Genomic DNA, 18,918 nt, shown 5'->3' with positions numbered 1-18,918 from the left:
GCTGCCCCAAGAGTATTTGCAATTAACCAACGAGCACATACTTAACTACGATGCGCTGCTTAGCCAGGAGATATTTGTAGCCTTTATGGTTTTCAAAAGAGACATAGCCTTTTCCTCTCCTTCAAAACCTAGAAAAATTACCCTGAAGCTCATCCTAACAATTTTTCCCACTGATATTGAACTCCTCTAATTATGGCAAACAACTCCTTTACTTACATTTACCAAGAATCTTAATGCTTAGCAAATTCTATAGACAAAAATGTTACCCACCACTTTATCTTCATTTTACTATACAATTTTAATATTTTCAGAAGCATTAGCAGAGCAAGCCATTGACCTGCCAAACTATTACAAAGCCAGTAAGACAAATGGCAAAATGCTGTTTAGATGGTATTAGTCAAGGAGTAAAAGCCTGTTTCTGGTAAGGAGAACCTCCATCTGTTGATGATACCTGACAAGGTCTACCATGCACAACTACCACATGCCATATTAAATACAGCTATGTTCCTCACTGTATGTTTGACGTGATTACTGTATCCTACTTTATTTCAAGTTGCTTTGAAATACCTTCCTTGCAATAACCTTGTCACAAATCTTTAAAAATACTCCAAGCTATTTTTGGCCAGTTTAATACAAAAAAGTTGTAAAAATAGAGTAGCAAACATAAAGTCTTCTTCATACTCCACAGTCAGGCTGTTTCTCCATAAGTTGCCTTGTCAGTATCTGATAAGAAGAAAGAGATGCCACTCCTATGTGAAATGCTATTTGCCAGAGGTTCCGTAATCCATACAAGTAAATGTTGCATAAACAAACAGAGAAAAAGAGTACAAACGTCTTCACTTTCCTTGCCGAGCTGTAGAAGAGGTACAAGTAACACTACAAAAGGACCAGAGAGACAGTGTTAGCATTAAACTATGTACATATAGACAAGAGACATAGCTGGGAATTGCTAGCATGTCCATGCTGCCTGGATGGGCCTGCCATTGCAGTGATCACTAAGAAGCTCAAAGCTTCCCTTCAACTCCTATGTTGAAAGGTCCTCCAGGAACATCCAGAGTGGAGGCCTCAACCCAGATCATACTGGGTAAGCACAGATAACAAATGAAGTCTGCCAGCACCATTGGTGTCCCTCCTGCCTGTCTCAGCCTGGATTAAAAGGAGTCCAAAAGCTGAGCCAGCTTTCAAAAACCACTTATGACTTTTGCAAGACAAAGGTTCAGAAGCAGGAAGACAGCAAACCCAAATCTGCTTCTGCTGTATTTGTTCTTGGGATAAGTAAAGGACTTCATTCTCCAGACTTGACTTGGAAGACAGACCATCATTTCTGTTAACAGGTTTATCTGGGGGTTTTGGCTCTTTATCTTTTTAAATTCAAGAACAGGTGGAACCCATTTGCTAAGCATGTGTGAAGAACAACCCTTACAGGGGAAAACTAAAAACTTACAAAGTGCTGGCAGAAGAGTTACTTTTTTAAGGCAGGCAGTAACAGATCATGCTTTCTCACTTCAGGTCACAATTTCCAACTGTGCTGATGACACAAGTAGAGATCAGCATGTAGAAAGCACTTCACATTTGAGCTCAATTTATGCACAAGCATTTTGTGAAGATGACTGCTATAGATCAAAAGGGTAAGAGAGAACTCTTCTTTATTTAGCTTCTCTAGCTTCAGGTACTAACTGGAAAAAAGCAGGACAGGGACTTTCTTTGCGAAGAATTACTTGCATCAAGTATTTAGATCCAAATTAATATCTCCATCTTAAAGCTCCGCCGTGAGCAGAGGTGTAAGAAGGCTGAAAGACACTAAGTTGTACCTATTATGAGACAATAAATAGCCTCTCTGCAAGTTTTAAATACCATGGATAAATAGAAGTCTTCAGACAGTGGTCCCCAAACCATTAGCGAAATGCAACAGTACTAAGGAATGAATACACTGTAGGCATTATGTTATTCCTGTCGTCAACTGGTAACTCAACTACAGCAGCTCCCTGCAATGACAGTCTAAAGATTGAAGACTTTGCAAATAACATATTGTCCTCAAGTTAAAGGTTGGGGACCACGGTTTTAGGCATTTAAGAAATCTTTCACAAAGAATCCATTTGGAGCATATAATATTTCCCTCCTTCAAACTCTTCTGCATGAGGAGGTTAGAGAGAATAATCCATTAGGGAAAAAAAAAAAAAAATCTAAGAAAGTCAGGACTACATCTGTCTCAAGAATTAAATGCAATTTTTAATGTAAAATTACAGCATTTTCAATAATGTTGCTATCCTATATTTGTTTAGTGTTTCAAGGTGGTTATGCTACAAAAGCTCATCACTAAGTCCGCCACTGTCAGAAATGCATCATGTCTATCCCTTTGGGAAACAAACCGTCTTTGGGCTAGCATTTATTTGTCACACTCAGCCCCGTTTGGCATGTCAAAACATGAAAGCACTGAAAAAGCTTGCAACTGCAATTTGCCAAGGGACAAATTGTGCCTTTAACTGTATTTGTGCCACTTCACTGGAATAGCTCAGTGGAATCACCTAGGTAGGATACTAAAAACCAAACTGTTCCTCTGCTTAGCTGAAAATCATTTTGGTTTGTATATTATAATATAAAAATAATCAGAAAGCATTTTATTTACAGTTAACATACCTGAAAAACACAGGCTAGAAAAGGTAGGAAAAAAGCTATCACATTTCCAATTCCTTCATGGTCCTCCTGTTTGGATCAAAAGAAGTGACAAACAACTACATCAGCTACAGTTTTTAGCAAGTACTGCTTGATATTTTAGAACACTATATTTCATTGAGTACCTCTCTCATCTTATTTACGTTGATTTACTGTAAGAGTGTTAAACAGCAAGATCAATATCACTGAACAAGACAGCAAGAACTGAGGCTTATGTGACACTTCCTGCTAAATAAAACTGTGCCACCATACAATCAGGACACTTTTTTTTTTTTTAACTTTTAAAAAGTTGTTAACAGTTTCGTATTTGTTTAAACAAAATTTATACCTAGAACAAAATACAAGAATGGGGAGAAAAAATAATCCAGCGAGCCTGGCAAGACTAAAGTATTTCTCCAAATTTTAAACTCCCTAGAAAAGAATAAAATGGAATGTGCTGCAATATATGACAAAACACAGGAGGTCTAGCAGGTGAACAATCAATCGTACGCTCCCTGGACAAACAAAACACTTCTTGTGGAAAGATATATGCTCTCCTAAAAAGCAGAACAGCCACCCTTAATCTGATTACCCAAATAACTTGCTCCCTTTGACTGATTTACAGGTTTCAATTCAATCAGGGTTACCTGAAATGAATACTCTGCTAGGTGAACTCCTCGAATGAGATTCAAAGCTCCACACATGATGTTCAGAACAAGCGACAGAATCCCCAGAGGAGTCACACGCTGCATTCTGTAAGTAGGAACTTAAAAAAAAAAAAAAAGACATTAGTGAAAGTTTGCACTATTACTTTAAATCTTTTAACGTAAAATAACTCAAATTAGCTTAAGTGGGTTTTAAACATTTTCTAAACCTTTCATGCTTGCTCCAGAGAAGATTAATTATGAAAAGAAAAACATTTTTTTTTGTTGCATGACATTGTTCAGGTCTTCAGACATCTAGATTTTTTAAAACAGATTAATCAATAGATTTTTTTCTTGAGCTATTTGGCATTAGTGTCTTCTATTATGGTGCACATAGATACTTTTCAACTGGTTATTACAGCAAATTAGCATACTTAACACTCTTCACAGATCAGCAGAAAAGCTAGAGGCTTTAAGTACCCAAAGATCTGGGAAAGAGCTTAGATTTCTGACACCTGTAAAAGCAAGACAGCGATTCATCTCATCCTCAACTGGCAATTATGTCTTTCTTCCCACTGACAGTTTCAGGTTTCAGTCTGGGATACAGCAATTTAGTTTCACCTGCAGAGTTCCCATACAGCATTTGATGCCCTAATCAAGCAGCTGCCAGAACACAACTGTAGGAGCTAAGGACTTTGGTGCTCGGCTGCCAGAACAGTTGTCGTAGGAGTTGTCAGGATGATACGACCCAGTCACAGCGGGGAAACGTCTGTCACAGAACTGCTGCTCTTGCCTCCGGGACTCTCAGACTGACAAAACATGGTCAAAACTGAGGCCTAGGAATTAAACTGGATGCTCTAATTTTTGGCCTTTGTGCCACATTTTACAGTGCACTTCAATTCCCTTTCTCCCAAACTGCCCATGTTTCATAGGTAGTGAATTATCTGTCTCCTTCCTTTCTCACCTTCTTCACTACTACTCCTTAACATCCACACCCCCAAATACCATGTCTTCAGGATGATCTAATTGATATATACCTAATTAAGATCAAAGCAATTATTATAAATGTGTATTTAACTTTGGAACCTGCTGCTTTTAATTCAGTGTTTCAATTGTCCAAAAGCTCACCCATTTTTTTCCCCTAGCTATACTAGCTAGCCCAACAATAGATACCACACCTAGATACTCACCTACATTTCATCTCTGCCCTGGGACCACCACAAGTAGAACATTGTCAGCATCACAATAAGAAGGGTAATTTGCAGCTCAGATACCAAATCCAGATCCTCTCCTGCACTAACATCCATAAGATACAGGAGAGAATGAATGAGCCCTCCAGAAGTCTCCTCAGCTCTCAGGATCTTCTGCCTCCTGTTCAGACATGGCCAGCTCCTGACTAGTGTTGATAAACTAAGCAACACAGCAGACATCTTCTCTGGCTTCATTTCAGTGACAGATGAAACACTGTAACAGCTTAAGTATTGCAGTACTGCACGGTTTAAGATAGGGAAACACTTGCATTTTCTCCTTCAAGAGAGATTTTGATGGATGTAAAAAAGTTTGATGCCAAATTAATACAGGGATATAAAGTATCTTTTATAAGTGTCCATAATTAATTAGTCTGGCATGCATTCATATATCCATCATTTCATCTTCAAAGTGGTTGCAAAAGGAACTGTATTAATTCCATTTGATAGATGTCACATTATGTGGCATTACTGCATATTGTCGTCATACACATGTTCATGTAAATAAATGGTACAAGAAATCCTATCATTCAAAGTCAATTTTGCTTTTTTGCTATGCAGTGAAATTTAAGGTCCAAACAGCGCACCGAGCAGAAGTTGTACTAGTATGTTTGTTGATTCATTGACCTGAGTATTCAGTTTCCCATTCTTGGGAATATATATAGTTGCAGCTATATACTTCTCTCTCATGGAAATTTCCTAACAAAGACTACTGTTTCTTCTTCCTCTGTTTCTAAGGTTTACCTCAGAGGCACACAGTGTCTCTCAAACAAAGAAAAATTATCAAGCCCAAGTGTCATTCATTGTACAGCATCTTGCAAACCGTACATGTCAAGAGTTCCCAGTCCCCAGGGAAAAACAACGCAAGTCTCAATATTCCATGCTGAAGAAGCAGTATATTATATAACAATTACCTTTTTTTATTTGTTCAGTAGGATAAAAAGAATTGCTATCACAAATGCAAGGGAGATTGCTCAGGGTTCAGATTCCGTGAAAACTAATCTTTATATTGTTTGCTGTGGAGTTTTATTTCTGCTATATCATTCTGAGGTTTAATTCACAAACTGAAATTGCACAGAACAAGCGAGACAGGTACTGCTAGGGAAAAATTATCACACTTCCTTGCATGAAGTCAATCATATTTTTATAAACAGAATTTCAGACAAGAATTGTTTATTACATAAGGGAACAAGAGAGTACAAGCACTCTTAGTCCACGCCAGCACAATTTTGCACAAGCACAATTAAATGCTAATTGGTTTTCAAACTCATTTGACTCTTCAAGTAGAAAAGTTGTGCACTTCCAAGTACATGAACCATACAGAACATGTTCTGGGGACTGTGCATCGTCTAGCACCCAGGAAAAACATAACTGCAGGTTTGAACACGTACAGAACAATTCTGTGAAAACTCCCTCAACACAATGAAGAAATCGAAACTTCTGCCTATGAAAGGTTTTCTGAGCAAAGGCCTCTGGCTATTTAACTGGAGACTGACATGAATGCCTGTACCACTCTCCATTCTGTCTCTTCAAGGTTCAGTACAACAAGGGTTTGACAATGAGTCACATAAGCAAAGCTCCCAAAAAAGACAGAATCAGGAGTGAAAAATGAAATCAGACTCAAACACTTTAAAATAAAATACAAGCACACAAAAGACAGATGTGAGACATCTTCAGAAAACACCTTAAAAAGGACTCTCAAGGACTCCCTGTGTGCCTACAGAAGACTAAAAACATTCATCAAGGAAAGCACAACGCTGCATAATTTAACAGCATGCTTACTACGTGAATAGCACAAGTTGTTCTTCTACTTCATATAGCCAGTTCTGATGTGAAAACTCTCCCTCTTCACAGAAAGCTACTTACACTTCACATTTCTCCTGTATACATACCCCACTGTCCTCCAGAGCTTTATCAGCTGTGCCCATATCGAGACACAAGGTGAGGCTTTTGCAACAATGATTGAGGTTGTGTAGATGCTGCTTAATGATACAATGCTAGTGTCTTTCTAGCAAGAATTGGGCTGAGTTTAGTTAACAAAAGAAGGAACAAACAGAAGAAAGAAAAAAAATAAAGAAAAAAAAAAAAGCTTTTGTTCCCATATATACTAACAAGGACAAAACTGCCCTGACTTTTCAGACTCCTTTCACACTAAAATGAAGGGCCGGGGGACATGATCACACAGCTCAAAAGAAGACAGGAACCAGCTACAACCGTGTAAGCAAACTGATGTTTTGACCTATCCATTGACTGATCTATCATCATTATAGAATGCAGGCACAGTTAAATTCTGCTCTCCTGCAACCATAACACTTCAAGGTATGCTCAAGAAGTCTCATGTATAGCAGAGCTATAATATAAATAACATTAACATGGGAACAAACACTATCCACACAGCTAAATTTAGAGCAGTAAAGTGGGATTCAGCTGGCAGGTAACGATGAGAGGAGAGAGACATAAGCCAGGAAAGCTGACTCCAGCTGAGGGAAACAGATGATCATAAACATGATCCTTAAAATAAGGGCAGAACAATCTGTAAGAATATTTGGGTTAGACCAGACAGAACAGCCAGAAATACAAAGCCAGATGGAAAGTAAAAGAAAGCAATTAAGAAGATGGGGGAATTGAAAATGTATTTCTGATCTGTGGACACAGACTAGCTTGCAAATGTTTACTAGCACAGAAACTGTTCACACTAGTGCAAAGAATTTCCAAGCCCTGTCACATCATGAAAATATTTAACCTTCAAGCACAGTTCTGAGGAGCACTCACAAATCTGACTGGCAAATAAAACGTTTTCAATTCTATTTTTGCTTCCTCCTAGCCACTGCCCCTCTATACTTCAACTTAAAATACCTATGTCAAATTAGATTCCAGCTCATCCATCAGAAACAGTAAGACTGAGCAACTGGAACTTGATTTTATTAGTATTTCATAAGCCAAGAACAAAAAAAAAAAAAAGAGGAAATACAAGCTCATGGCACTCCAGCTGCATTTAAACCACCATGCTAATAGGATTAAAAAAGGGACATGGTTTAGTGGTGGACTTGGCAGTGTTAAGTTTACAGTTGGACTCGATCTTAAAGGTCTTTTCCAACCTAAATGGTTCTACGATTTCATTGGTAGAGAAAATAGGCAGGACTTTGACAACGCAATTGAAACACAAATAAGATACCAATTTTACAATAAATAAGTAGAGGTTAGTACTTCTAATAGCAGGTAAAATGTCAGTATTCATTACAAAAAGGTCCTTTGTCAAGCCTGTATGTGTTGCTTATACAGATATACATATCCTCTTTCAGAATTTTAGTCAAATGCATTAAATTTTAAAGAATAAGGTAAAAGGAGAAAGCAAGGAGGGGAGAAGAACCTAAGACAGGCAGCCTGGGAATTAAGGCTTTTACCCTCAGCTCATATTCTTCTCATCTTTTCTTTCCTCCAGACTGAAGCAACTCATTCAGACTGTAATTACGTTATCTTCTATTAGAGTTTGCAACAAGCAAGGAAGTAGTCGAGGTTCTTTGGTCACAGAAAATTTAACAAACAACTACTTTCAAAGCAAGAGGATTTAACATGGAAAATGTAAACTCCAGTTACAACCGATTGTCCATATAGGGAAGCTGATCTAAGGCTGGAAAAAAAGACACTACCACAAGTCCTTAAAGGCTCTGATACATACCTGCTATAACCTAAAGACCATGTGTTGTTTACTATGATAGAAAGGCAGCCTTTTTTCTTGGGTTTCATACACACGATATATATAATTTCTCAGTACAAAAGGAATCACTGCTGTTACATGTTTTTCTGGCATTTGCAAAATTAGGTTCAGGAAGTCTACTGTCACCTGTGTGTAGTAGTAACTTACCAACCTCCACATGAACACCTGCGTGCCCACCATTAGTCATCCCATTCATCAGCTCTGTATCCTCCAGTTTCAGCTGAACTGGGGGCCGGAACTTCAACTCCTCCTCAATCTTCTCCCAGTTGGCCTTCATTTGAGAACCACTTGCACAGTTAAAATGGCATTTCACTTTCTGAATAATGTTATCTGAAACAATAGAAAAACATGCTTCGATTAGCTCTGCAAAAGTCAAATGCTTTAGATGATTACTAATCAAATCACAGCATTCTTTTTTGATTGTTTTTCATTTCTTCCTTCATTTCTTTTCTTATTAGTTTCAGGTATAAAATTCCACCACTGGTTAGGGAATAAAAATACCTCTCCTAGGTATTTTATATCGCGATCACTCTCTTCCAGATACTTTAAATCTCAAAATCCTGCCTGCCAGTGGACTCAAAACAAGCTTTCATATTTCAGGGCAGATGTTAACACATATCTCAGATTACCCATGAACTACCACGAGAAGCAACTCCACACTGTGTTTTGACAATGTCAAGGATTAGTTTTGTTCCAGCACAGAGATAAATTAATTCAACCTATATTTGAGTCATGGGGCAACTCTGACTGGCAGAGGCAATTCCGCAGTGATTCCACCAATGTCCAATCCACAGATCTACGTACAGATCACTCTGTTTCATCTCTCACACTTTAAATTTAGTACCATTTGCAAGCAAATCCCTTTCCACAGGTGTGGCTGCTGGTTTGATAGGAGTTGCACTGAGACTAAGTGGAGAATTTGTCCGAACACGAATTGCTCACACCTCCAGAGCTGAAGTACCTCACTGTGGATATGCTACTTCCCATTTAATCGTGCAAAGACATTGGCAAATTCAAGCTATTGCAAATGCTTAGGGAAATAAAATGCAGAAACATTTATTTTGCTAAGATATCCTGTAAGTAAAATCCATATCCTTAAGATATTGTTACTCTGGAAGACTTGCAGATGTTGACCACAGCTACTACAGGATATGATACATACGTAATAGCTTAAGCATGAGTTTTGAGACCACACAGGAGGACTTTATGTTGTGCTAGGATACACAGTGCCATAAGCATTCCTTTGTGAAAAATCCAGTACTTTACCTTAAGTCAGCCTGCCATAATTATCTGTAACTACCAGGCAAAAAGCTAAGATCTTGGGTATCAAGGGCATCTTAGATCCAAGCACAGGAAAGAAAGAAGAAAAAAAAAAAAAAAAAATAAAATCACACAGCAACATTAGGAAGATTCAGTAACAAAATACAGTATAATAGTAAAAATAAAAAAAAGCATTTCTTTCTTTAAAAAGAGCCTTATGCAATTGAAAGAGGTTAGAAATTCCCATATTCCTACTCAAGTTAAAAACAAAAAAAAAAAAAGGAGTAATTTGGATCTCAGCATAAAATTACATCATGCCTGGAATGTGCCCTGCAGGGAATCCACCCAAAACACAAGATGGCTGTATAACATGCTTTCTGTGTGGACTTCCCAACCTTTTAAGCATGAGCTTAACGCTATCAGCACACTTCTATCCAGATTTCAGTAACGCACTGCAATGTCTTATCCTTTCCCAGAAAAGAGTTTCTCACTGCAAGGGAATTGTGTTTTTCAAAGGTGTGAGGTTCAGCTTTTAGCAGAGCAGCTGCTACTTGGCAAGAAAACCATTTATATCAGGTTAAAAAAGAAACACTAGGCATGATTATGAAGTATTATGTGAATCTAAGTCATGCCAGAAGTAAAGTTGCCCATAATAATCTATTTTGTCTCTCTTTTTTCCTGTATCCATCTGTCTCCACTTGACAGATTTTTTCTAAATAAGTTAGAAAGTGTTTGAGATGTGGATTTCTTTTTCTTCTGTGCTTGTTTATTAATCACCACAGCATTTTGTTCATCTATTACAAGGGCTCTCAGGAACTGCAAAAACAATAATCTAATAGTTCAATGCAGTTACAAGATCTCCCTTTCCTCCTACACATGCATGCAAAGGTGCACACACAGGTTTTTATGATCAGGCTTTGGCTAGGAGACATTGTTTAACATTATAAAAGTTGCAGACAAAGAATTCTTACTATTAGAGAACAAGGTTACTAACCAAATTCAATAAAAGCATATGGTCTGGAAGCTAAACTGATGCTTGTTGTATCGTAGGACGCAGCAAATTCCCACTGAAGCTCTTCCAGGAAGCAAAACGCCATGATGGTTGAATAATTGCTGGAACAGATTGCCATGCAGGCAATATCCCCAGAAGAAAGGAAACTGAAAAAGAAAAAAATGTAACATCAACATAAAAAGGTAAAAGAGTCATGTTGAACACAAGAAGTAAACAGTGCTTTCTGTCAAAACAAAAGGTACAGACTGCACTGAAAGAACAGACTGCAAAAAATATATTGTAATAGTCCTGCAGTTCCTGTAGATCTAACACTTACTCTTAACTTGTTCAGTATGCCTTAGCATACTAAAGATCACAATACAGATTTTATTAAATTGCTACATCAGTAAAAATTGAGGACATTATTTTCTCAGGCTGGCTTTAAATCATGTTCATAAGAAAAGAGATGGCCAGAAAACATCACAGGCAACGAGATTTTGAAAGAAAAAACACTGTGGCTTTCCATAAACAAAAGTAAAAACAAGTAAGCTTGTTCAACAGGAAGCAAGCAGATGTATTCCTTGCTCCCCTTTAATATGGCAACTTCATATTAACAGCAAGAGGTATTTGTTAACTTGCACAAATCAAGATATTCAAACACTGTTACTGCTAAGTCATCTGTAACAAACAAAGATGAGTTTGTATCAGAAACAGCACAATAAAAATTCTACTCCAAAAGAGGTCCCTCTAACACTGAAGTCATATTTATGCAGAAGTTTCCACTTATAGATGCCTCAAAAACCTTCTAGGAAACTTGAATAGGGGATTCATCTGACGAAAATGTAGGCATGTACTTAAGGATGACAGAAATCACTCTCATCTAGGCTTTATTAAATAAGATGGGAGACAGGGCAGCTAGTTCAGATGTCAGCACTCATAATGTAGATAGCTAAACTTTCACAACCCCCACCATAATTACAGATTTGTAATGATCTCTGAAAGAAGATTGAGGAAATCTTCCCTTATAGGTTAGCCATTTGCTAGCAATATTTCTGTATAAAACCAAAGTTTTGAAGCTAAACAATCAGTCTCTGTATTTTCTCTCTTTTCTACTATTTATATATTTCATTCTGCTCATACAGAAATACTTGTGGTTTCTTTTTTACCACATTTTTATTTGTTCATTATACTTGGGATTTATGGTTTTGATTAGCTCTGTTACAGCCTAGTTACACTGGGTACGTTCCCTAAATTCTTTTTGTCACCAGCTCACACCTGCTGATCAACACCATGCCTGCATAAAACTACCTTTTCCTAGTTGTCAATAATTTATAGACTTTTGCCACATATCTGTTTGCACTCTTCTCATTTCAGAGCCAGATGCATAGCTACTTCTATAAAGACTGCAGAAGATTAAAAGTAGCAGAACATGTTAGCATTGAAGGGCATAAATTCGCTTTGAGGGAAAAGGTATTAAAATGCTAATCTCTGCTCTTCCAGTTGATTCAATGTAAGTTCATGTATCTTCTTCCTGCAATCCCTTCCCCAAAAGGGATACTTAGTTTTCGCTCAGGGTCACTTTAAGTTTTCTTACATTTGCTAACCAGAAACATAATCACAAGCTAAAACTCATTTTTAGAACGAAATTAAAATCTATAGTAAATGAAAAATCTCATCTCTGAAGGAAACTTTACTTTCTTAAAATAAAGACTAGCAGATCCTTTTCCAGTAAATACAAGCAAAGATTTATGTCTCCATACTGGCTATTGTCAGTATGCTTCAGGACTCCTCAAGACACATCCATCTGCCAGAGCTTCTAGAGACTCGAACCCTGATGGTATTCAGAAAATGGAGTGGGCAGTACTTAGGAGCGAGTCAGGGCAGTTCTGCGCCAGCCAGAATCAGAACTGTAGGGGCCTGAGAGAAGGAATTAGCAAGACTTGATCTTCCCTGAAGAAAAGGGTTTGGTGTTTAGACTGAACTAATTCCTAGGCACTAGGATGCCGTCTTAGAAGGCATTCACAGAAGTCCAAGATACTCTAATCACTAATAGTAGCAAGTACTGCCCATCACACAGAAAGCATTTGCCACAAAAAATGACAACTAAAATAAACAGTCTTAACATACGTTTACTAAACGGAGGAGGAGCTGTGTGGCTGCGGTGCTGAGAAATAAGGTTTCAAAATACTGCTTGGAGGTTACAACCTAGACACGCATGGTGAGATTTCAGACTGGACTTAGGCACTATAGAATATACCTAATCCTTAAAGTTCAACTAATCCCAAGGATAACCATTTCAAAAATTGAAGTCAAAAAATCAAACAAACAAAAGCAGGGACTTACTGTATGCTAAGGTCACGTCCTTTTGCCGTGCCTCGACTTGGATACTGCGCCAGAATTGAGGATAACGCCTTTAATTTCTTTCTGCATTCCAGAAAGTCCTGGCTGAAATGAAAATCTGTAGAGGCTGAGAGGGGAAGACCATCCCTCACCCGCACCACACAGGCAAAGATGATCATGGACATTCTCCACTGGAGTACTCATGAGGACAACCTGAAAATGAAATATTAAATTAGGGTAATGGCGCATTAGTAGATGTGAAATTAGTTCCTTATCATCCAATATGCTAGTCAGAAATACGTCAAGGTAAGAGTTTATTCACCACTGCTACTAAACAGCATCTCTTGTAACATCAGGGCCATCGAAAGGCAATCAAACTGTTCTCAAAGGTCATGGCTGTGTCCGTTTTTTGCCCCTCTCAGACAAAAAGGTGATGCAGGGGATTTGACAGGGGAATTACCTACCTGAAAAATATCACTATTTCCCCTCCTTTTGCTTTACCTCAAGCATCAGAAATGCTGAGTAAAGTTCTTAAAGGTATTTATGGAAACCAGCTAACTCCCACTGACATGTTGCATCTGCACTAGCATTGCAAATAGTCGCATTAGTGCTGCAGTAATCTTATTTTCTAGTATAACACATAAATACAAAAATAAATTTTAGGCTACAGCCTGTCAGGCTCTTTTTACAGAACTAGGACCAAGTATAGAATAAAAGTTGCCCTCCCTTGACTTCTTACTCTTTAACAGTCTCACATGAAAAGTTGTTATTGGGATTTACCTGGTACATTCAGAACACACACAAGATCTGTCCTTCAGACACGCCATAAGTATTCAGTGCAAGATGTTAGAAGACTAACACAGCAGCTCACATAATCTCTGAAAGATAAGCATAGCGAACATTTTAGAAAACTACCTAATGATCTATAGGTATATACATATTTACACTGTAAAATCTCCCGTGCAGTGGGCAAACATATCCTAGAAAGTATTTTGCCTAATGGGAAACAAACAACTCATATTCTTATCCAATACATCAATTCCTAGATGCATTCAAAGACACTATGAAATGACATGCAAAATATTTCTGATGCCCCAATCACTGTTTTTAAGTTATCCTAGAGTCCTGTAAAAGAGCAGCTCTAAATCAGCAGATTTTAAGTGATTATCACAAAAAAGTCAAGGAATTAAAAAAAAAAAAAAAAAAGGCAGGCATTTATTCTGCCTCAGGCAAACTACATAAAAGAAGCGTTAGGGAAAAAAAGAAAAAAAAAATCACACGGTAAACGCAAATTTTTGATAGAGGGAATGACTGATTTAAACAGCCCTATATCAAACAATTCATCACGATGCTCAAAATTTCTTTGAAACGTGTCTCATCGTCAAGTGTTTCTCTTGTCTAAGGAGGCAAGAGAGCAAAGCCTCTTCTAGTTCAGGCATTCACAAACTCTCCTGCCTGCAGAGCTGCTCTAATGTCTAATAAGTGTTGAGTTCTTACCACGTGTGGCACTAAAGAGACTCTCATTTCTGCTCCACAGGAATCATTTCCACATAACTCATAGGAACTATCCCTTTGTCAAAGGTGGCTGCAATTCGCCAGCACGTTAAAGCAACTAACAATTGTCAGAGGAATTGACAGAAAGCATAATTGCACATAACTTGTCCTTAGAAAAGGAAATGAAAACTACAGAAGATTACATATCACTTGAAAGTGTTATTTTGAAGTTTTAGAATGGAGATTAAAGAAGAATTATACGTTAATTTTTTTTCACTATCCCTCTCAGTCCTTCTCCAGTAGTCACCCGAGTTGTAAAACCAAATTAAGCTAACTCATTTCAGCATGCATCAAAAACAATTTCAACAATAATCAAGATTATTACATGTCAACTTGAAACAGCACATCAATCTTCATGTGTTGTGCTAGCAGCCATGAAAAACAGTGCAGAAAACTGCTTAAACTTTTAACATAAAAGTGAAATGAAAACAGAAAAGAAAATTGCCAACTCAGAAATATTAACTTTAACACAGTCAGCTTTTAAGTACAGTTGCTCAGAACAGCAGAGTTTTATGGTCAATGGTTGGCAATGCTGATGAAGCCTAACTCCAAAACATCCCACCTGACAAACACTGCAGAAGCAATACATTGCACACTCTTATTTACCTTTCAGAAACAGCCAGAAGATGACTAGGAAAATGGAAAGGCACCAAACTATCAAACCAAAGACAGGTTCTAAAATGTATCTAGCCTATGAAATTATTCAACTCATTACGCCACTAAGAGTAAGAGTTTAAGATTAAATACATATATATATATTCATCACTAGGGATAACATCATCTATAGTTAACCAACTGCACATACAAAGGTATACAACTTTCCAAGACACACAAACCTTCATGCTTCAGGGCATAAGGCTTTCACTAAATATCAGCTGCCCATCAGAGGGAGTCTCTGTTCTCCTGTGAAAGATCTGGTATCAGTCACCATCAGGTAGACTTCCAAATTAAATGCTAGACTTCACTGGAGAAATGAGTCAATGATCCGTCCTTGGAGAACACACCTGCTGTAACTGTCTGTAACTATCAGACTATCGCTGCTGTATTCATCCAAATGCTCCTTTTTTTTTTCTTTTAAATCTACCTGCCTGTGGATTTTTAGTTTTGCTGCCTAGGGAAATGAGGCTTAAACAACCAAGCTGTAAGTGCAAGTGGGATAGATATCTTACGTGCCTTTTGCTCTTCTGACAATAGGTAAACGTGTATAAAAGAAAGGTATGTCCCCAACAGAGAGAAGGCTGATGCAGTGACTCAAATCTTAGCAGACAGCAGGTGAGAACAACCTCAGGACAAAACAACTGGAAATTTACATGGTCTAAAGGAATGTTTGCATAGGTAACACCCTCTCCCCAACAGAGTAAAAAGGTGTGAGATTTGAAAATAGTACCTTCAAAGACTTCTAAGGAGTTAAAAAAAATACACAAGTTTTTTGTAATTCAGGGGTTTATTGGCAACATAGCACAGGCTTAGCTAGAAGAGGCGAGAGCCAACATCACCCCACAGAAGAGGGCAAAGCCTAAAAATAAATTCATGCAACTAGTTCACCTGTCTTCTATGCAACTCTTATCCAACCACCTGTAACTCTTATCACCAGCCACCTAACCCTCAGACTCATCTAGCCTTCCCTTTTCCACATCTCCCCAGCCCACCTAACCTGGCAATGCACCTCAATGAGGCTTTGGGTTTTCTTTTTCCTTTTTCACAAGCCTCTTATTACTTGCCCATCAGAAGGTGTTTTGTGCCTGTGGCAAATAACAGTCACTAATGTCACTTCCCTTCAAAGTTTAATTACTTGCAAGCCAATTTTGCCCTGTCACCTGTAAGTGAACACATACTACCACAACTTACTGGACTGATCAAGGTGTGCACATTGCAAAGCGATTCTATGATCTTACTATTTCAGATTGACCTACCCTTTCCTCCTTCAGTCTCTTTCTATTTGCATATCATTAGCAGCCCAAAGTATCTGCAACTGACTTTACGTGGCAGGCCTTTGAACTCAGGTCCTGAACTTTGACAACGTATTTGTGTCTTTTGATTAAGCAGGTATCAAATCCTGCTGTATTCAGAATTAATAACATCATGTCAAGCCAGCTACTTTACTGGGACAAAGAAGGCAAAACCTTCAGAAATATTTTAAGTAATTAATTCAGAAGAACAAGTTATAATTTATGACTGAAGTAAACAAAGCTTTTTTTTCATTATTTGAAGCACCAGTACATCTAACAACACTTCAGAAGAAAACTGTTTAATATAAGACTCATAATAACATCATGTCAAGCCAGCTACTTTACTGGGACAAAGAAGGCAAAACCTTCAGAAATATTTTAAGCAATTAATTCAGAAGAACAAGTTATAATTTATGACTGAAGTAAACAAAGCTTTTTTTCATTATTTGAAGCACCTGTACATCTAACAACACTTCAGAATAAAACTGTTTAATGTAAGACTCACATAAACAGTACATATTTACCAGTCTTGTAACAAACAAGACTCTCCAGGGTACTCCCACAGTAGGCATCTAAGAAGTTATCTGAAGTGCAGTTCCTCCATCCCTTGCTTCCTAAGTAGCAGCCAACTCTCCCCAGCGACTACAAAGGGATTAGTAAGCCTTTACCAGACCTCTTACACTTTACTACACTGTTATACAAGCTCCTTCAAATAAGAAGATTAGACCCAATTCACAAGCACCACACTTCTCCAAATGCTAGACACAACTCCTACCTTATTGTCTGTACTTAGAAAACAATCTACTGAAAAGGCTATGAAAGCAAATGCAAACCAGTAGATAGTTCACGGAAGGAATTATTTTTAAAAGTATTTTAAAAATACTGTTCTTCAAGGAATTATTTTATCTAACCTTCAAAAGCAGAAGTTTCCTTCTAAGAATGGCATAACACTAACAAGGAATGTCTTGTCACCAGGATCTCTCTCAAGCATTCATCTCCTTTCGCTGTTCAGAGTCACATTTCCCATCTTTCTAGAGGTGGCACATGGGACAGTTTCAAACCCAACAACATCCAACAATTTTATCAAGTTCTGATCTTCCTACTGAAGGAAGAACAGAAAGTTTTAGGGAATGGTACCATAGTCCAGGAGGCTCCTGAAGAAGTTTGTGAAGTTTTTTTGGATGCATGATAGCTTGACATATGACTGTAACTATTGTACCTAATGCATCTTTCCTCAGGTGGGTAAGCTTCAGAGGGAGTCACAGACGGATACAGGTGGGATGCCAGAATACGAAAGAGATTCAGCTTGACTCAGTCAAACACAAAACATTTAACAGAGCTGCAGCTCAACTGCAAGTTTCAGTCTCAACCAACAAGAGCAGAAAAGGAATTGAGACATGGTTTATGAGGGAGAGTTACTACTTCTCTGCAGGATCACAAGGTGGATTTTATCCTCTTCTTACACATATATAAAAAGGCAAATTTGAAATGCTGTTAAATTTCTCATCTTGTAAGACTGCAGTAACCATGTCCATCTGCTTCTCCTCAACTGCTTTCCCTCAATGCTCACAGCAGTGCTGATCAAGCTACTGATATCACAGACCTACGGTGCAATAAGAGCCTCTTCAGAATCATTAGTGAATAAAAACAATTTGAAAGCACAATGCTATCTCAACTTTTAAAACAGGATTTGTGGATATCAAGAGCCTACAGGCCTCTATAAACCCTAATCTTAGGGTTTATTCTTATCCCCAAATGGAAACATGTAGAAAACCCTTACCATCACATATCTCCTGCGTATACATACTCCTATGAATTACCAGAAATAGCATGTGTTACACAAAACTCAAACCCCAACATTAAGCTCCCCCATCAATCGCACTGCCTCAACGGACAGTCCTCCTAACCCTTGCCCAAACCACATCGTAACAACTCTGTAAGGCTCTGAAGCTCTCCCCCCACATCATTCTCTCAGAAACATCTGCTCCCGAATACACACCCACTCCCACCAATGTGTACCCTGAAGCCTACTAAAACCCACCAGCTCATCTCCGTACCTTCATCAGGACACATAACTAAGGACTCTTTCCACATCCATCTTGTTCCACTCACCATATTACACATACCTAAACTGTATTCAATCCTCTTCCCTCCCACACTGAGTCCCAAAACTTGGCCTTTCCCACACTCTTTAAGAAACCCAGACACTTTGAAAGGCACCCCCCTCACCAGGGCACTCTTTTGTACTGACAAATCTCCCCATACACCCCTCCAGCACCCAGACATCCCCCAAATCTTACTCCCATCCCACAGGTCCCAAACTCTCACGTTATCCCAGCTCACCTCAAGCCATCCCCAGCCCAACACAAGCCGTCCTCAGATTCCCAAGTCCCCCCCACACACACCCCCCAAGCACTCCAAGGAACACCCGTACGACAGGATCCCGACCCCAACACACACATCACCCCTGCTCACCCCCACTCCATCCCCACACCACCCAAAACCCCAACTCCCCTCATCGCCTCTCCACACCTACCTCAAGCACCCCAAACTTGACTTCCCT

At 38.5% G+C, this 18,918-nt stretch overlaps 1 protein-coding gene across 1 annotated transcript; it reads right to left on the bottom strand.

Annotated features, from left to right (window-relative positions):
- Positions 1–620: 620 nt before the first annotated feature.
- On the bottom strand, positions 621–16,401 carry SEC22C (SEC22 vesicle trafficking protein homolog C (S. cerevisiae)). Its single transcript, XM_009705763.1, has 8 exons — positions 16,320–16,401; positions 13,633–13,730; positions 12,856–13,065; positions 10,516–10,679; positions 8,409–8,591; positions 3,300–3,418; positions 2,638–2,703; positions 621–876 (listed from the first exon to the last, which is right to left on the bottom strand). The coding sequence occupies exons 3-8, from the start codon at positions 13,035–13,037 to the stop codon at positions 676–678; spliced, it is 915 nt and encodes a 304-aa protein (XP_009704065.1). The 5' UTR covers positions 13,038–13,065; positions 13,633–13,730; positions 16,320–16,401; the 3' UTR covers positions 621–675.
- Between the last annotated feature and the right edge of the window lie 2,517 nt (positions 16,402–18,918).

The sequence above is a fragment of the Cariama cristata genome, unplaced genomic scaffold, assembly GCF_000690535.1.
Source record: "Cariama cristata isolate BGI_N322 unplaced genomic scaffold, ASM69053v1 scaffold9670, whole genome shotgun sequence".
Classification (NCBI taxonomy): domain Eukaryota; kingdom Metazoa; phylum Chordata; class Aves; order Cariamiformes; family Cariamidae; genus Cariama; species Cariama cristata.
The sequence above is the reverse complement of the archived record's forward strand: the minus strand, read 5'-3'. Positions and strand labels throughout refer to the sequence as shown.

Coding starts and splice junctions, on each gene's coding strand:
- SEC22C (XM_009705763.1), bottom strand. CDS start 13,037: ATGTCCATGATCATCTTTGCCTGTGTGGTGCGGGTGAGGGATGGTCTT. Junction 10,680..12,855: donor GGACGTGACCTTAGCATACA/GTAAGTCCCTGC, acceptor TTTCTTTTTCAG/TTTCCTTTCTTCTGGGGATA. Junction 3,419..8,408: donor AGGTGTTCATGTGGAGGTTG/GTAAGTTACTAC, acceptor TTTTTTTTTAAG/TTCCTACTTACAGAATGCAG.